This window comes from Leptonotus elevatus, chromosome 12, assembly GCF_054856555.1.
Source record: "Leptonotus elevatus isolate MCC_2025b chromosome 12, RoL_Lele_1.0, whole genome shotgun sequence".
Lineage (NCBI taxonomy): Eukaryota > Metazoa > Chordata > Actinopteri > Syngnathiformes > Syngnathidae > Leptonotus > Leptonotus elevatus.
Window position 1 is genome coordinate 18969225 of NC_141250.1, and position 17527 is coordinate 18986751.

Below are 17527 nucleotides of genomic sequence, written 5' to 3' on the forward strand. Positions count from 1 at the left end.
CTGTGTCTATCTCGCTACATTATCTGTTTATCGCGGACATCTTCCTTTCACCCAGTTGCCCGCCATTTTGACTTATGGCGGATTGCTTGTGGTTGTCAATTGCTGTAACAGACCATCCATCTATCTATCAATCTATTGTACTCTTTCCTGATGAGGGCGAAACACAGCCGTGGCGTGTCACCACAAGCATACGTGTGACGTCGCAGGCCTCGTACCCACCGGCATCCTGGGTTTAAATAAACAGGGCTCGTAGCGCTGCGTGTTTACAGTCTGATGAGCATGCGGTTGTGTGGGTTGTTGTGTTTAGCCCGGTGACTAAGTCGCACGCACGCACCGGACACGCGCACGCGCCATAAACATGTCGAGGCCCACACACAATGCGCTGACCCTTTCACCCCCCCGAGTTTGGCCCCCGTCTCCGCCGTAATCACGCCATTGGCTTGTGACTCATCTCCAGACGGAGATATTGTTACATATAATGACACGAAGGCTGCACTTGTGGCTTCGGCGAACGTTTCAGGCCACTCTGTCTTTTTGGTCAGCAATGTGAAAACGGTGTAATGCACTTCATGTTGTCATTTCATGTCAATGTGACAGAATCATTTCAGATGTGGAAAGCACTCATTTTGGATTTTAAAGAGTCTTTAGAAGGAATTCAGATATCTGTATCCTAATACATTATGCACGTTTGACGATAATTGCTAAAAACACGCAAACATTCATTTCCGTTTTACAGATTTTTTGGGGGGGGGGCATGGCTTGAAATGGGGCTCTCAAGTGACGCACTTGGGCCTTGAAATGAGCCCCGAGCCCCTCCCTCCCCAATATTTAAGAATTTGAGCGCTTTTGTTCACATCAGCAGTTATCCGCTGCAATTACGACATGCCTACACTCCAGAAATGTATGGTTAGGTTCTGTATGTAATTTAAACAGACAGACGATTTTCAAACTGACAGTGATTTATGGTTACCGTCATACTTTTCCTCACATCCGTGGTGATGTCACATAAAGAAAGCCCTTGTGCAGCGCACAGCTGTCAAACTCAAGGCCGCATCACTTTACAAGGCCCACGAACGCAAATAAAGTGTCTGGCGTGTTTCTTGATAAATGGATTTGTTCTTTTTAGCTTGGCAAGGAAATCGATGCTGAAATTGCAATTTTTCTTGACTTTTAAATAGATCTTACAAGCGTTGTTCTTTTTTTTCAGTAAATCCCTATTCAACATTAAATGAGCAATGGTTTTATATTAAAATGTTTGTGTGCCATGAGTATTTATTGTTGAATAATATACAGCTCTGAAAAACAAGAGACCACTGCAAAAATGTATGTGACGATGTATGTCATAGAAAGTCTACTTAGCTCATTCATAAATTCATAAAAAAAAATTTTTTTTAATAAAAATATTAGGGCCGACAGGCGATAATTTTTTTAAATTGTAATTAATCGCATGACTTCACTAGTTAACTCACGATTAATCACAAATTTTATATCTGTTCTAAATGTACAACAAAAACAATTCTAGGTTTTCATACTCTTGTTAACAAAAGTGGAAAAAAATGTTAAACTAATAGAAATAGTTTCAATGAACTTTTGACATTTATAGCCGTCAATGGCAATGAATGAATTAAAAAAAAAGAAGAAAACATTATTAAAAATTTGGGGCGTCAGGCCATTGAAATTTGTAATCATAATTAATCGCATGACTTCACTAGTTAACTCACGATTAATCACAAATTTTATATCTGTTCTAAATGTACAATAAAAAAATTCTAGGTTTTCATACTCTTGTTAACAAAAGTGGAAAAAAATGTTAAACTAATAGAAATGAGTTCAAATTAATTTTTGACGTCTATAGCCGTCAATGGCAGTGAAGGATTTAATATTCTCATAAATAATTGGCACCAATCAAAATAGCTTTGTAATTACTTACAGATGCCACACGATGGCAGCAAAGCACTTTTTTTCCTACTAGACAAGGCTATGTCTTAACTAATTCAAGCACCTTCATTGGCCCAAAGATGCCACAAGATGGCGCCAAAGCAATATTGTTATATTAGACATGGCTTTCAGCGAATAGGGCAAAATTGCGAATGCCGAACCATGAATACACGGTGGTTCAATGTCACATTTCTTGCGTGCACAAAGTCTTTTGACTGGCTGTCAACATCATATCACAGTTTCACCTCGAATGGTGTTAAACTGTTTTGGCGAGCTCAGTAAGCGGCTGTGCCAGTTGAACTGGTTAGTTTTCAATTAAATGTGATTGCAGCTGTCGAAAAAGTGTCAACCAGAAGTGAGCACTATTATCTTTGCAAAGGCAGGCATTTGTTTAATTAAATTCAGCTCATGCGCATGTCATAACATTAGAACTTAGCGGAATCGTAATAGAGGACGTGCCTGAACATTATTCAACATCCTTGATATCCATCTTATGGTCCATGTACTAGTATGCTCTTTGTCCTCACTAGTAGGATAACATTGGCATGCTAGTAGAGGCTAATACATGCTACAACTGACATTTTGAAATTCTACTACTTAACATTTATTGCTTCATTAGCTTTCATAGCGTCCGCATGGCAACTAGTGCACAATTTTGCCTCACTATTAGCATGTAATTGCATACTAGTACGCTCTTTTCCCCTTACTAGTATACTAGCATCTGTCTTCAATTATGCGTTGTATTTCTACACACTCGTAGGACAACTTAGGCATACTAGTAGGACAACTACATGTTAGTAGTGAGACCAACTGTTCACTAATTGACAATGACATCTACTAGTATCAAAGTACTAATAGTAGAATTTTACTTTTATGCCAGGAGGCTAATAGTGTGTGACAAATACCTACTAATTGGACCTAGTAGTGTTACTAGTGCAGAACAGTGGTTTACTAATTAATTGCATAAAAGAAGGCCTAAAGTAGTACTTTTAATGGACACAGTTATTCTAATGCACCCTAGTTGTTCTCATTCAAAGCCGTTTGAGCATGTATTGGATATCCTACTAGTGCACTGACTTTTCTTGCTCGCAAGAACAATGAGTGGAACAGTACAAGACCATAACTCATTCCTGTTCTATCTTAAATGTCTTGCGTCCCAAAGACGTATTTATACGTTTTAATAGAGCATACAGAGAAGGCATTGAGGCAGCCTTTCAACTGCACAGAACGGTTGAAGAAATTTTAGAAAACGGCCAGCAGGTGACAGCAGAGCAAAAGAGATCAACCAGGGGCCATGTTGAAAAAAAAGCTCATTACTCACATTTTTAAATATATTTGTCAGTAATGATGAAACTTAGCTATGTTATAATGCTAATTGCTGCAAAAATGGAAACAGATAGAAATATACTTTTTTTCCTGATGAAAGAAGAGACTCTAATCTTTCTTTTGGTAGGTTCCATGTTTTTATAGCAATAGAACACAATATTCTGTGGCCCTTGCAAAATCAGTCAAAATCCTGTAAAACAGCCGGGAGTGAAGAGGATTGCTTCTGTGAAAAAGGCTGGGAGTGAATGAGTTAATAGAGGTGCAATGATTAATCGACTATACTAAATAATTTGATCGATTAATCCTTTTGAGACCTTGGAAATTCGATTAATTCCATCAAAACAAACAACCGATTAATCGAAGATCAAAATAATCAGCAGTCCTCGACCTGAAGCTTGTCGATATCAACGCTATGGAATAAACGCTCAATCAGCTTGTCTGCGTGTGCGATTTTAAACGCTGAATCTGCTGCCTTTGTCACGCAGAGCCGCTCACATCCACATGATTGCGATTTCTTAACCACGTGTGGACAAGTGCATCCATTGTAGCCGTGATTCAATTAAAAGTCCTGCTCCAAACTTTTTTCTTTTCTTTTTTTTTTTGTATCATGCCACTAACCGGCACATGCACGAACGTGCCCTAAGGCATGCTCGTAATCCCCCCCCCCTTCCCCCCCTCCCCCCATTCCCACACCACACTTGACAAAACAAACCCCTGACAACTGTCACTGCCACTCACCTTGCCACATAACTGAGGATGTGGGCGCGGATCACCATGCCAGCTTTGAGCCGCACCTCCTCCCTCTCCTTCTCCAGCCTTTGCTCCAGTGCCTCCTTCAGGAACACCTGCGGGAACGAGCAAACCGTGGACAGGGTTGTGGGTGGAGGGCTTAGTTCCGGTTTTTTTCACCCCACTTTCTGCAAGCTGCGGTGTAGCCGGGATGTTTTTTCTTTTTCTTTTTTCTTTCTTTTTCTTTAGATGGCTCCTGGCCGCCCTCCTCCCTCCACGGCTCGGGGCAAAAGTGGCACTGCGGAGCTGTTGCGTCTGACGCCGCTCTCGCCGCTGCACAACCTCATTGTGTGCACTTCCTGAGCATTTCCCTGCGACTGGCGTGCATCCGTGCACAGGAGGAGGCAGGGAGAGATGGAAGGAGGAGGGTGAGAGGGAGGGAGGAAGGGATAGTGGCTGGCGGGTGACCAGAAAAAAAAAAGAAAAAAGAAAAAAAAAGGCAAGCCACACCCCTGCTTGCTCTCAGGAAGGAAGGAATAAGAGTTTGGTTAACCCTTTGCATGCTCACGGGGACTCCCCCCCCCCCCCCCCCCCAACCAACAATACTTTCAAGTTGAGGGAAGAACATGACTGGGCAACACGACCCCAACTGTGTTTATCTTCGGTTATCTTAGCCATTAGCATGGCTTCTGTGTCTTCTATTACTTACTCGTCGTTATCCCTTCGTTAGTTTGACTTGGGAGCAGCTCCGTTGGCATGTTTAGCTGTACTAGCTAGCCGGCTGAAGCGCATTGCTAGCTAGCTTGACCTCCCACATTTACACACTTTAAGTCTACTAAATATTACTGTAAGCCACACCAACATTAAGTACTGTTTGAACATTTAGACTTTGCTTATTCTTAACCTTTTTTTTTTAAACTCATTTGCTCCCAAAAACATATACAAATGTTCGTTTGTTTTTTTATTTTATTTTTATGCTAGAGCATACAAAAGGCTTTGATGCACCCTCTCACCTGAAGAGGTCGCTTAAAGCAATGGTAGTTATTACAAAAATCGGCCAGCAGGTGGCAGCAGAGTATAAGAGATCAACCAGGGCCATGTTGAAAACAAGCTCTTTTCCCCACTGTTTTCAACAGGTTTGTGAATAATGATGACACTTCGTTATATTCTAATGCTAATTGCTGCAAAACGAAAACAGATGCAAATATACAGTACTTTTTTCCTGATGAGCGAAGAGACTCTAATCTTTCTTTTGGTAGGTTCCATGTTTTTATAGCAATAGAACACAACATTCTGTGGGCCTTGCAAAATCGATCAAAATCCAGTAAAACAGCCGGGAGCAAAGGGGGTTGCTTCAGTGAAAATGCCTGGGAGTGAATGAGTTACAAGTGAGAGCCACTTCTTGGGTACTAATTAATGCAAAGTGCTAGTTGTTTGATACACCCTTCTGAAATAACAATTAATTGCCTATATGTATACGTGAAGACACTGGTTATGTTAATAATTTCTCACAATTAGCAAAAAGATAAATATCAATATGCAACGTTTTATTTCTATAAATAAGTAAACACTTTTACAATATTCTTAGAAAATCACAATGTCCCACCACTTGAGTTATTTTTAGAGCAAGCCCGCAGGCTACTATGTGGTCCCCGGATGCTAATGCTATTAGTTAGTTGGTGTATGGGGTTTCCCCCTTTAGGTGTTAGCATTAGGCTAGCAGTGCACACGCCTAATGCTAACATATTTTTGGAAGAATTGTTCATTATCTTAGTGCTACTGCCAAATCCTTTTTTTTAAATACTGAGTTAACCACTACATTTACACCTGCTGCCAATAGCCCTGGCAATCATTTTGGGGTGAATGGGCGATTTAGCGCCCGCCATTTTGGAGGTCATGGCGCTGGGGTTTCGAGTTGTCGTTTGTTTTTTGCGCCCCAGATGTGACACCAATCAAAGACTCCCACAGCTGCAGTCTCACACTGGTGGTGGAGGAGGAAGCTCCCACTCCGTCCACATCCTTCAGCCCCCACCTCCAATCTCCGCTCAAGACGCCGCACACACCTTATCCGCACCACGCCGTGCCGAGCCCCCAATTCAGCTCTCACACTTCCTCCGCAACACAATCAGCAAGCGTATAATTACGCAGATTGTTCCACCTCCAGAGGAAACCTTCTTTCCCGCGTGGCCCTCGTCCCACAGCCAGCGCAAACCCCCCCCCCCCCACCTCAAAACATGACCATGTGCACTGAAGGACACCCAACCGCACTATCAAGTGGAGCAGTCATCCAGCCAAAGTTCAAACCGTCGGATGCGTGACACTGAAAAATGATATTCCGGTGAGACATAACGACTCCAGAGATGTTTGCCATGTGCTTCATTTTCTTTACAGGCATGTGTACATTAGCGGTTTAGCACCAGCTATATATTCATTAAGAAGCTGAGCGTGGCATACTTCAAACCCGCCATATGTACGAAGGGGAGTGTGCGGGTTAGTGTGTCAGCCAGATGGAACGTAAAAATAAAAATAAAAAATGCAAGTAAAATATATGAAATGTTTCAGGGATTTATGTCTTACGCTGATGAAGTTAAATGTTGGGTGAAAATGAGTTTTTTTACAGTGCTCATATTTTAGTTGAAAGTGAAACAAGAGCCAAAAGACTGCATACTACTAAATTAACAAATGTTTATTCAGGTAAAGTGGATATAAAAAGTCTACACACCCCTGTTTTTACACCCAGCTTTTCCAGGTGAAAAAAAAAATAGGCCCAAAGCATGACGCTGCCACCAACATGTTTTTGTTGTTGTTGTTGTTGTTGTTGTAAGGTTTTAAAATGATGGCCAAAAAGTGTAACTTTGGTTTCATCGGACCCACCATACAACTTTTACCACTTTTTTGTGACCAAACTTAAGTTGAACTCAAAATGTGGCCTGAGTATATGAATAGTTTGGGTGATCTTTACTGCACAATCAATTTTGTAGAGTAAAGTTTACTCTAAAAAGAGTCTATTTAGTCCCACTCTAAACAGAGTAAAATGTACACTTGGAAGAGAGTAATATTTTGTGTATTTTGGTCTCCTTTTGCAGATAAGCAAACAGTAGGAGTGGCATAACTCAGGTGGTAGAGTGGCCGTCTCCCAAGCTGAAGTTCGTGAGTTCGATCCTCAACCCTTGTGTAACTCTTTTTTTTTTCTTTCTTTTTTTTAATAAACTAATAAAATGTACTCAAAACAAAATGTACTTAGAGGTGTTGTCATTGGATACACTCATACACCGTAAAAATACTTTTGAGTAAAGTTAAATATTTTACTCTCTTCCAAGTGTGAATTTTAATCTGTTAAGAGTGGGACCAAATAGACACTTTTTAGAGTAAAATGTAATTTACTGTGCGTGTATATGTGTGAAGAAATAAGGTTTTGCCCTTCACGATCAGACCTGCTATTAAAAGGTTAATCATTCATTGGGAAAACAGTGAAAATGAGGTAACTTTCTAAGGAAGAGTTAATGATTGAAATAAAGAGCCAGGAGAGAGACTGCCACACCGCGAGGTGTCCCCCTTGAAAGCCTCATTGGTGGGCGTCAGGAGGTGAACAATGAGGCCGCCTCGGGATTACTGACTGCAAGCGCCTAGCATCGGCTCGCACGAGTGAAATTTGGGGGGGGAAGCCATCGAAAGTGCGGTTGTCAACAAGGGAGCAGCACGTCTGGCCACAACCTGCTAGTAAAATTCTTTGGGACGTGAGTCACGGTGAGGGGCGTCTGAACCGTCACACGCATTAAAAAAACGGAACAAAAAAGCCTGGGAATCTTTTGGAGAAAAATACGGGATTTGGCCACAGCAAACTATTTTGCCGCAGTAAAAATTTTGCCTATAAAAAACATCTACACTCTAAAAACAATTGGGTCAAAAGTAACCCAATTATGGATCAAAAATGGACCGATCCACTTTATGAGTCAATTTGAGCCCACTTTCGGGGTTGTGGTATGCAAAATGACCCAATTTTCGGACCCAAGCAAAGGATCTGACCAATATTTATGACTTGTTTTACGCTAAAAGACCCATTCCTTGACTCAAAGTTGGGCCAATTCGACCCAAGTAGGGGATCGGTCCATTTTTGACCCAACTGTTTTTAGAGTGTAGAATACTGGCAGCCACAAAAAAAAAAAAAAGAGGCAGTAACTAAGAGATGGCTGCAATCTGAACCTCCAACACAGACCGATTGAATAAGTGTTATGAACACAATTGAAATCATGGAGCCAGTTACCTTCTCTTTAAACCAAAAAATGGAAGAAAAAAATATTTTGTTTTAGGAAAAATGGATTGATCAAAAAAGTGACAAAAAAGACCTGTAATTACTGTATTATATTTTTCTGTCATTCTGAAATTGATGACCAAATTGTAAGTTTGTCATTTTGCTTTGTTATATCTGAAAATGTTACCCCCCCCCCAAAAAAAACACACACAAAATCCGCCATAGAAAAATTAACTGCATTTGGCAAGAGATACGCAAGATTTTGCCAGGAAAAATTAATTAAAATTACATTCTGCCACAGAAAACATTTTAGGGTGTTGAAAAATGTTTTAAAACCCTTTGGGTATGTAAACCTATCAGCACACTGTATGGTGAGAAAAAGGTTCAAGGTTTAAATACTGTGGCGATTGTTTGAAGTTGACATGAGTAAAGATGTGCGTGCAAATTTTGGTGACAATTTATAGCATTTTTGTGTCATTAAGCAACGTTAAGCTTTTGTATATTTACAGTTGTGCTCATAAAGTTGACTTACCCCAAGCCAGTGTATATAAACTTTCAAGCACAACTGTACTTCCCTTACAATAGTTTTCCCAAGTATCATGAATATAATATTTTGCCACAGAAAAATAAAATAAAAAGAGAAAAGACTGAATTTGGCCATTATTTCATTTTTAAGTGGTTACCATCAGATGTCATTTCAATGAATGCAATTGTTCTTTACCTTTGTCTTTCCAAGCTGCCACTCTTTTTTTGTGTTGTCATGACGTGCCAGAAGCTCTACGCAACTCTGCTTTTCGTCTTCCGTCTGGATTTTGTTCTTCAGGATCGTCTTGTACCTGCGAGTAGGTGACGAAAATATCAATGCAACACTTTTGTTTTTGCTGCCATTTTTTACGAGATAAACTCAAAGGTCGAAAACTTCTTCCACATATACAATATCACCATTTCTCTCAAATATTTAATATATCTACCTAACAGGTGTTCCATATCAAGATGCTGATTAGACGCCATGATGAGTGCACAGGTGTGCCTTAGACTGCCCACAATAAAAGGCCACTCTGAAAGGTGCAGTTTAGTTGTAATCGGGGGGGGGGGGGGTTGGTCTAAGGTCTAAGGCACACCTGTGCACTAATCATGGTGTCAAATCCGCATCTTGATATGGCACACCTGTAAGGTGGGATGGATTACCTCGGCAAAGGAGAGGTGCTCACTATCACAGATTTAGATTGGTTTGTGAGAACAATATTTGAGAAAAATGGGGATATTGTGTAAATGTTTTCGTTCATCTCCTAAAAAAATGGGGAGCAAAAACAAAAGCGTTGTATGTACATTACGTGCAATACATGCATTGTCACGTCAAGTTTTATTTGGACAGCCCTTGATTAAGGCCCACCGTTGACATTAGACAACAACAATGAATTCATTCTAAATCTACAGACTGAGCGGGCAGCACGCAGACCTGTTGCAGAAATCCTGAAAGGAGCGGCGAACTGGGAATCCAGCCTTGCGGATCTTAACCGTTTCCAGCATTCCGGAGTATTTCAACTGGTTCAGGACAACATCTGGATCAAACTGGTTGGCTTTCTGCAGAGAACAACACACACAGCGACGGTGGGCGTCAGTCACACAAGTCGCAACCTGAAAGTTGCAAAGCAAAACTTTGGCAAAAATCAAGCAAGTCAAGTCAATTTGCTCAGCCACGTGATATATTCACACACGAGCTCACTCACTACCCATGAGTATTGTATGGTGGCTGAGCTGGAGTCTATCCCAGCTGATTGGTGAGAGGCGGAGTACACCCTGGATCGGTCGCGAGCCAATTTCAGTTTTACGCCCACAAAAACAAAACAGCTCATCTATTTTATACCTCAATAAGTTGGTGCATTGTTTCCCAATTGGTGTCTTATCTGCACGCCGTCGTCCACATGAAGGACCATTGTTATGGAGGACCCGAACTGCCAAAATTCAAAATAAATAAATGACTAAAAGTGAAAATAAAAATGGATATAAAAAAATATAATTCGAAAATTAAATCCCCAAAAATTATTTTCAATGAAAAAAATTATATATATATTAAATATATTTTCACTTTTAGTCATTTATTAATTTATTTAGCCATTGTTTTATTTATTTAGTCATTTATTTATTTTTAATTTTGGCAGTTTTGGTCCATACCGCCTGGTCGAAATGTTATTCAAATGACAGGGCGGTCCTAAGCGTGTCTTGCGTTGGACTCCGCCTTTCCGACTCAATCAATAAATAAATGACTAAAAATGAAAATAAAAACGGATATAATTTTTTTTTATTCAAAAATGAAATACAAATGTATTTATTTATGTATATATATATATATTGGTCATTTTTATTTCCATTTATATATTTTTTTTAAATGTAATTTCTGAATTATATTTCTTATATCCCCTTTTAATTTCACTTTTACTCATTTATTTATTTTGAATTTTGGCAGTATTGGTCCTCCATACATTGTCACCCAGAGCGTATGCGGTGCCGGATAAGCCCCCAAATAGAGCCAAGGCATTCCGCAAAGGTGTCAATCTAATTACGTGCAAATGTTACTATGCAGGGGAGTCCTTTCATGCTCGCATGTGTTCATGCTCATAATCGAACGCACGCACGCACGCATGCAGGCCAGGCCAGGCCAGAGCCTCCTCTGAGCTCTGAACTCTGCTCTTTTTAGCAGGGGATTTCGGCCCACTCAAAAGAGGCGCTGGCATGAAAACAAGCCGGGCCTCCGAGCGACTTTTCTCCCAGTGACGGAGGATGAATATAAATCGTGCGTGCGTGTGTGTGTTGGGATGCATGTAATCATATCAGAAGAAGTGACAGTGAATGTTCAGAATGATCAATAGCCCTGTTCTTTCATTGACTTTGACTTCACGCATGCATTTCGGTGGCAGAGACTCTTCACGCTTTGCTTTCATGCATATTGCATTATAATACACACAATATACATCCATACTCAGAAAATTTGAATAAAAAGTTTATATTTTTTTTAGTATGACGAGTTAAGGCAATGCATGGCGTACAGTCATACTAAATAAATTAGAATACATATACGTAGTGCTGTCACTTTCGAATATTTTTAGAATCGATTAATCTATCGATTATTCAATGGATTAATCGACTGATTGGATTCATTTTAATTTTGCATTAAATTGTATTACAAAAGCATTTTTCTCTGATTACTGTTTATCTACCAGTGATTGGTGTTTATTACGTACTTCGTATTCATAAAGTGATAAAAAAAAAAGGGGGATTAATGTTGTACTATGTTACCGGTTCAGTCATTGTTTTCCAAAGTGAAAACGGATGTTTATAATTGTCTTATTTTGATTATACATAGAAGATAATCAGTCTTCTTTCATCAAGGACTACAGAAATCAGTAAAAAATTACTGTTGATATGATGAAAACAGAGGATTTGGACATTTTTAAATGAAGAAATGGCTCCAAACGATTACTAAACCAAACTCATTCACTGCCATTGACGGTTATAGACGTCAAAAATTAATTTGAACTATTTCTATTAGTTTAACATTTTTTTCCACTTTTGTTAACAAGAGTATAGAACCTAGAAAAAAATATTGTACATATAGAACGGATGCAAAATTTGTGATTAATCGTGAGTTAACTAGTGAAGTCATGCAATTAACTACGAAAAATTGCCCGACTCTCCTACTTTTTAATAGTCTTTTGTAATAATTTTTAAAAAACATTTAATAATCTTTTTTTTTTTTTTTTTAGAAAAGATTATTAAAACGTCAGGCGATTAAAAATTTGAATCATAATTTTTCTAGGTTTTCATACTCATGTTAACAAAAGTGGGAAAACATTTTAATATAATAGAAATAGTTCAAATGAATTCAAATTTTGACGTCTATAGCCGTCAATGGAAGTGAATGAGTTAAAATAGTTGTCGATGAATTTGATAAACGATTACTTGTTGATTAATCGATTAATTTTGACAACTCTATACGGTACCTGTATTCTAATTTTCTGAGTATGAGTGTCTATAAACTGCATATATATATATATATATATGTTGAACTCAGAAGATATTCCTTTGGTCGGTCCAATTTTGTGTGAGGGAGTGGAAAGCACGTTGCTGATAAAAGACGACAATCCCCAAGCTCCCTCTCTCACACAAAGACATCGGCTAGATCCAACAATCAGACAACCGAATCACCCTTTTTTTTTTTTTATAGCCATGTGGTCAAGAGGAAGGGGAGAAAGGCAGGATGAATAAATAAACCCCTCGCTGGCTCTGCCGCCACCGCCGCTGTGGTTTTCGTTTTGGCATTCCACTGATGCAGCCAGATCAGCCAAGCACCGCTGCAGCTGGAGCGACCTCTGACCCCCAGTAAAAGGGCTGGAGTGGTTGGAATGTGCTGGTACGCAGCCCAGGAGTACAAAGGGAGTCTTTGCATTGGACCGGAGGGGGAACGCAGCGCGTTTATTAGTATTGAAAATATACGCCCCAAACGCCAAATAACCTGGGCTGTTTTTGTTTCAAACGCAGCATTGTTATGACTTAGCGGTCAGGCGTACTGCTACACTGTAAAATGACTTAGTGGGACATTAACTCAAAGCAATGGCAACAATGAAAAGCACTTGGAGCTGATCTGACAAGATAGAATGAACATAACCCACCTTAGCCATGTTAGGTTTGATGCAGCGCACAAAGAAGGGGTTGGAGGCACTTAGTGTGGCCATTAACGAGTGGAGAGATTCCTGAAAAACACAAGGCTCCAATTTAGCACACACACATTCTATTATGTCAATTCATTCACAAGATGTATTAATTCTATTTTATCTCAAGCCAATCCAACTTAACGTTACTAATGAAACACTCATTCAAACCCAAAAACGTATAAATACTTTTTAAAATATGTTGTCCTTCACTCCCAAAAACGTCTTTATACGTTTTTATGTTTTATTATGCAAGAGCATACAGAAGGCTTTGATGCAGCTTCTGACATGAAGAGGTCGCTTAAAGCAATGATAGTTATTACACAAAACAGCCAGCAGGTGGCAGCAGAGTACATGAGAGATCAGCCAGGGCCATGTGTTTGCGAATAATGATGAAACTCAGCTATATTCTAATGCGGAATCAAATATAAAAAAAAATCCTGGTGAAAGGAGAGACTCTAATCTTTCTTTTGGTAGGTTCCATGTTTTTATAGCAATAGAACAGAATATTCCGTGGACCTTGCAACGTCAGTCAAAATCCAGTAAAACAGCCGGGAGCGAAGGGGGTTGCTTCAGTGAAAATGGCTGGGAGTGAATGAGTTAAGGGAGGTAAAAATGAATATAAGAATCATACAAAAATGAATTTGAATATGCTCCCTCTTACGTGCTCCGGTTAAAAGGCAACTTGACTGGCTGACTGAATGTGCAATTTCGCCAAAGGAGATCCCAGGCGTCATCATAAACGAGCCGGTTTGCAAGGAGCTACTGCGGGGTATGAAAGTACTTTGCATCACTATGCCAACTAGCGAGCGCGAATACACAGACAAAATCCAATAATTGTTCAGTCGTCAGACAGCTTTGGAGTTCAGAGTGGAACATTTCCTACTTTCTATTCGACCCGAACGCAGCATCAACCCTGACGCGCATACATTCACACAATTGGGGAGACCCTTGAACTGCGCAGGCTGTGTCGGCCTGGATCTCCTCCCCGCCTCAGACAGGCTGTCTCCATCGAGGCCTGGCCTGGCTGAGCTGAGCGTGATTGGCCCCTGGTTGGCCCCGCTCTGCCCAGCCATCAACACTAATCCCCCTGGCTTCAGAAACTGTGGCCCGGGCAGCCGGCCAAATCCTCCCCTGCTCTCCTTCCCTCCGCACTGCAGTTAGGACAAAAAAGTAACTCCGCTGCGAGCCCACCCCAGCCCCCCCCCCCCCCCCCCCCGTTCCCGTTGCACTCCAAACCACATCCATCTTTGCTCCCTATTCTTTTTGCAGATCAGATACACAGACAGCATTCTGCAAGATGGCTATCTGCCTTCGTCAGTGTGACACTGGGGGTGGAATGACCCTCGCGTGCAGTGGCACATGGAAGACAATGAGCTGGTCTGTGTCATTTTCTTTCACGCCGTTCACTATTCATTTATATAACAACCGTCCACTGTGTGGGAGAAAAATAATTAATGGTATAAATTACTGCACGATCAGTATATGAATATTTACATATACACTGTTTATATAATTATTCACATTTATTTGTATTCATTGCTCAAACGTGTTCTCCGTCCGACCTCTTTTCCAAGCATCCAAGTTCCTTAACTACTGCTTAAATAGATAAAGTCTTCATCATAAAATGTCTCTGCTAATAATAAGATCAACAGATTATCCTTGGGCATGCAAAACATGTGCTGGGCCACTTGTTGCTAGGCAGAATTCGCCGGGCTCAAGCGTAGGTATACGAGTGAACTGTGAATTACTCGCTTGCTCACAGAACCTATTAAACGTAACACGTCGCAATAACACTTGATGTGCTTTTGAAAATATGACTTTAAGTACTGTATGTGTGTGCGTGTGCTTTCAGTGGTCAGTAACGTGAGTGAGCTGCTTGGCTTGGATTCCTTCCAGCTGTCCGAGGTGTTGACCCAGCGCTCCATGATCCTCCGAGGAGAGGAGATCTGCTCCCCGCTGTTCAGTTTTACTCATGTGTTTGTTTTTTTTACTCATTCACTGCCATTGACGGCTATAGACGTCAAAAATTCATTTTAACTATTTCTATTAGTTAACATTTTTTTCTACTTTTGCTAACAAGAGTATGAAAACCTAGGAAAAAAATATTATACATTTAGGACAGATATAAAATTTGTGAAGTCATGTGATTAATTACAATTTTAAAAAATAATCACCTGACGGGCCTAATTAAAACAAGGGCCGTTTAATCGTAATTAATTGCATGATAATTTTATATCTGTTATAAATGTACAATAAAAAAAGCTAGGTTTTCATTAAAACTAATAGAAATAGTTCACATGATTTTTTACGTCTATAGTCGTCAATGGCAGTGAATGAGTTAATGAAGTGTACTGTGTGTCAGCAGGAGCAGCTGGGATTATTAAACTACATATCTATCTATCTATCTATCTATCTATCTATTCAAAAGAGCCATTTTAAGCTAAATAAATAACCAAAAATCAGTATGAAGTCGCAAAACATTTAAAGATTGTGATGCAGGAAACATTGTATTCCTGTTAGTCAAATGTACTGAGGGCCCAAGAGCTAATTTGAGCAGCACCACAACACAAAAATATGCAGCATCCAATACTTTGACATTCAATTTATTCTACCGTTCCTCTTCCATTTTGGGATTTTATTTTTTATTTTTAGACTTTTCTGACTTTCTGTTGAATTTCTTACATTATTGGCAATTTTTTAGACATTTTATGGGCATTTAAAAAAAAAATCCTGCCTTTTTTGCCAAAACATTTCTGACAATTTTGTGAACACTTTATGGTAATTTTCAGGATTTCTTCTTGTGTTTTTGTACATTTTATAGTTACTTATTAAATGTTTTATTTTCTGCTTTTTTTTCCCTGACTTTTTTTTGGGGCAATTCCAAGATTATTTTACTGTAACTTTATTATATGCCTTTTTATTCAATTCTCTGACATATGTTGGCAATTTCATGGGCATTATATAGTAAATTTCTGCTTTTCCTCTTCCTTTTTGGACATTTTATGGTCACTTTTTGAACTTTTTCATCTTTTTCTGACAACTTAAAAATGTGGAAATTTTGGGGGAATATTTAATTAGTTTTTGTTTTTTATCTAAATCATTAATTCATGTGAAGAATATTATATCTTAAAAAATACAAATAAAAATGTTTACAAAAAAAGTTTTACTATTTGACCTTAATTTTTTTTAGAGATCCACAGGAGAAGGACAAAAGAGCCACATATGGCTCCACAACTGCAGGTTGCAGACCCCTGATCTATACCCACCCTGAACTGAGAGCTGACGGTGGGCTTGCGCCGGGCCGTGCCCATCTTCATGGTCTCCTCTCCATTCCTGCTGCCCACGCGCTCGAAGAGGTCGTAGATGAAGTCGAGCCTGACGATACAGTTTGCTTGCTGATGCGGAGCGTGCGACTCTATGACAAGGATTGATTTGCAACACAAGTGTTTACCTGCTGTCTTTGAGAATGAACAATATGTCGTCCCTGAAGGTGTCCCTGTTCTTCTCCAGGATGCCGCGTGCGTCATAAAGCACCTGAAACAAAAAATATCTTTACATTGGCCTAACACTGATAGATAGATAGATAGATAAATTCATAAAATGCTGAACAAAAATACACCCATCTGTTGATATGCGGAACATATTTGCATGTACTTTATCTGAGGTAGAAGACAAATAATTCAAGCATAAATCTAGCGTAAGCATCCGCGCTCGACTTGTGACTGCGCTGCCTTGCTCACACACACTTGTCTAAGGGTTTGTCTAAGCAGGGCAGCGATACTACAATATGTTTGTCTCATCACTTGAAACGCGGCAATATTTGCCCTTACAGTATCTATGTAATATAGAATGGAAAGTTGTGCAACTTGAAATAACACCGGGCGCTAGCTAGCGTCAGGCTACAGTTAGCTTTGTTGTTCTAATGTCAATTCATTAGCTTATGTGTGTTAGCTACGGCTATGTGCAAGATTAAAAAATAAGCTATTTTTGTTTTGCTTGTTTTGATAATTATTTTATTATTTTTTCAAAATTATGAAATTAATTATAAACTCCCGTTAAATAAATATAAATATTATGATTAATCATAAAAGATGTATGAGTAAAACTAGACTAAAATTATTACATATTGAGATGACCTAAATGTGGCTAACGCTAATAAGCATTTTCATCCAAAAGACTAAAAACTCAAATTGTGTAAGTGGCAAATAATAATTATGCCCCACAGTACATCAGAATTAAACAATCACATTTAAATTGACTGGAATTGTGCTTGTCATTGGGGACAGCAACTTGCACAACTTGGCCAAACAGGACGACCTGTCCTCGCTCTGGACACACCACAACAGTGGTTTCTCCATGGCGGCAATTTACAGTGCAAATGATCGCGGACGACTTTTGTGCGGTGGAATAATTCTCTACTCTCCTTCCTCTTTGATAGCGTGGGCTGAAAACTGGTTTAAAATCCTGCTGGAGCCCGCCCGCCCATTTACTGGTTCTCCTTCCGTTAACAAAGCCGTGCATTCAGGAATAGAAGGCAATTTAAATCAATTAAGGTGATGAACTAATTGCA

General features: G+C 39.6%; 1 protein-coding gene and 1 long non-coding RNA gene across 3 annotated transcripts in view; one reads left to right on the forward strand and one right to left on the reverse strand.

Moving 5' to 3' along the window:
* Window positions 1-17527, reverse strand: part of myo10l3 (myosin X, like 3) — a 43799-nt gene that overhangs the window by 17297 nt on the left and 8975 nt on the right. For both annotated transcript variants that reach the window (XM_086091103.1, XM_086091102.1), the window contains exons 10-15: window positions 16409-16491; window positions 16224-16332; window positions 12916-12996; window positions 9705-9829; window positions 8967-9081; window positions 4003-4109 (exon numbers count right to left, since the gene is read on the reverse strand). In XM_086091103.1, the coding sequence (XP_085947229.1) occupies window positions 4003-4109; window positions 8967-9081; window positions 9705-9829; window positions 12916-12996; window positions 16224-16332; window positions 16409-16491 (620 nt within the window). The remainder of the gene's footprint in view (window positions 1-4002; window positions 4110-8966; window positions 9082-9704; window positions 9830-12915; window positions 12997-16223; window positions 16333-16408; window positions 16492-17527) is intronic.
* Window positions 7527-12649, forward strand: LOC147164891 (uncharacterized). Its single transcript, XR_015096678.1, has 3 exons — window positions 7527-7740; window positions 9683-9856; window positions 12471-12649. It is a non-coding gene; the product is annotated as an uncharacterized LOC147164891 (long non-coding RNA).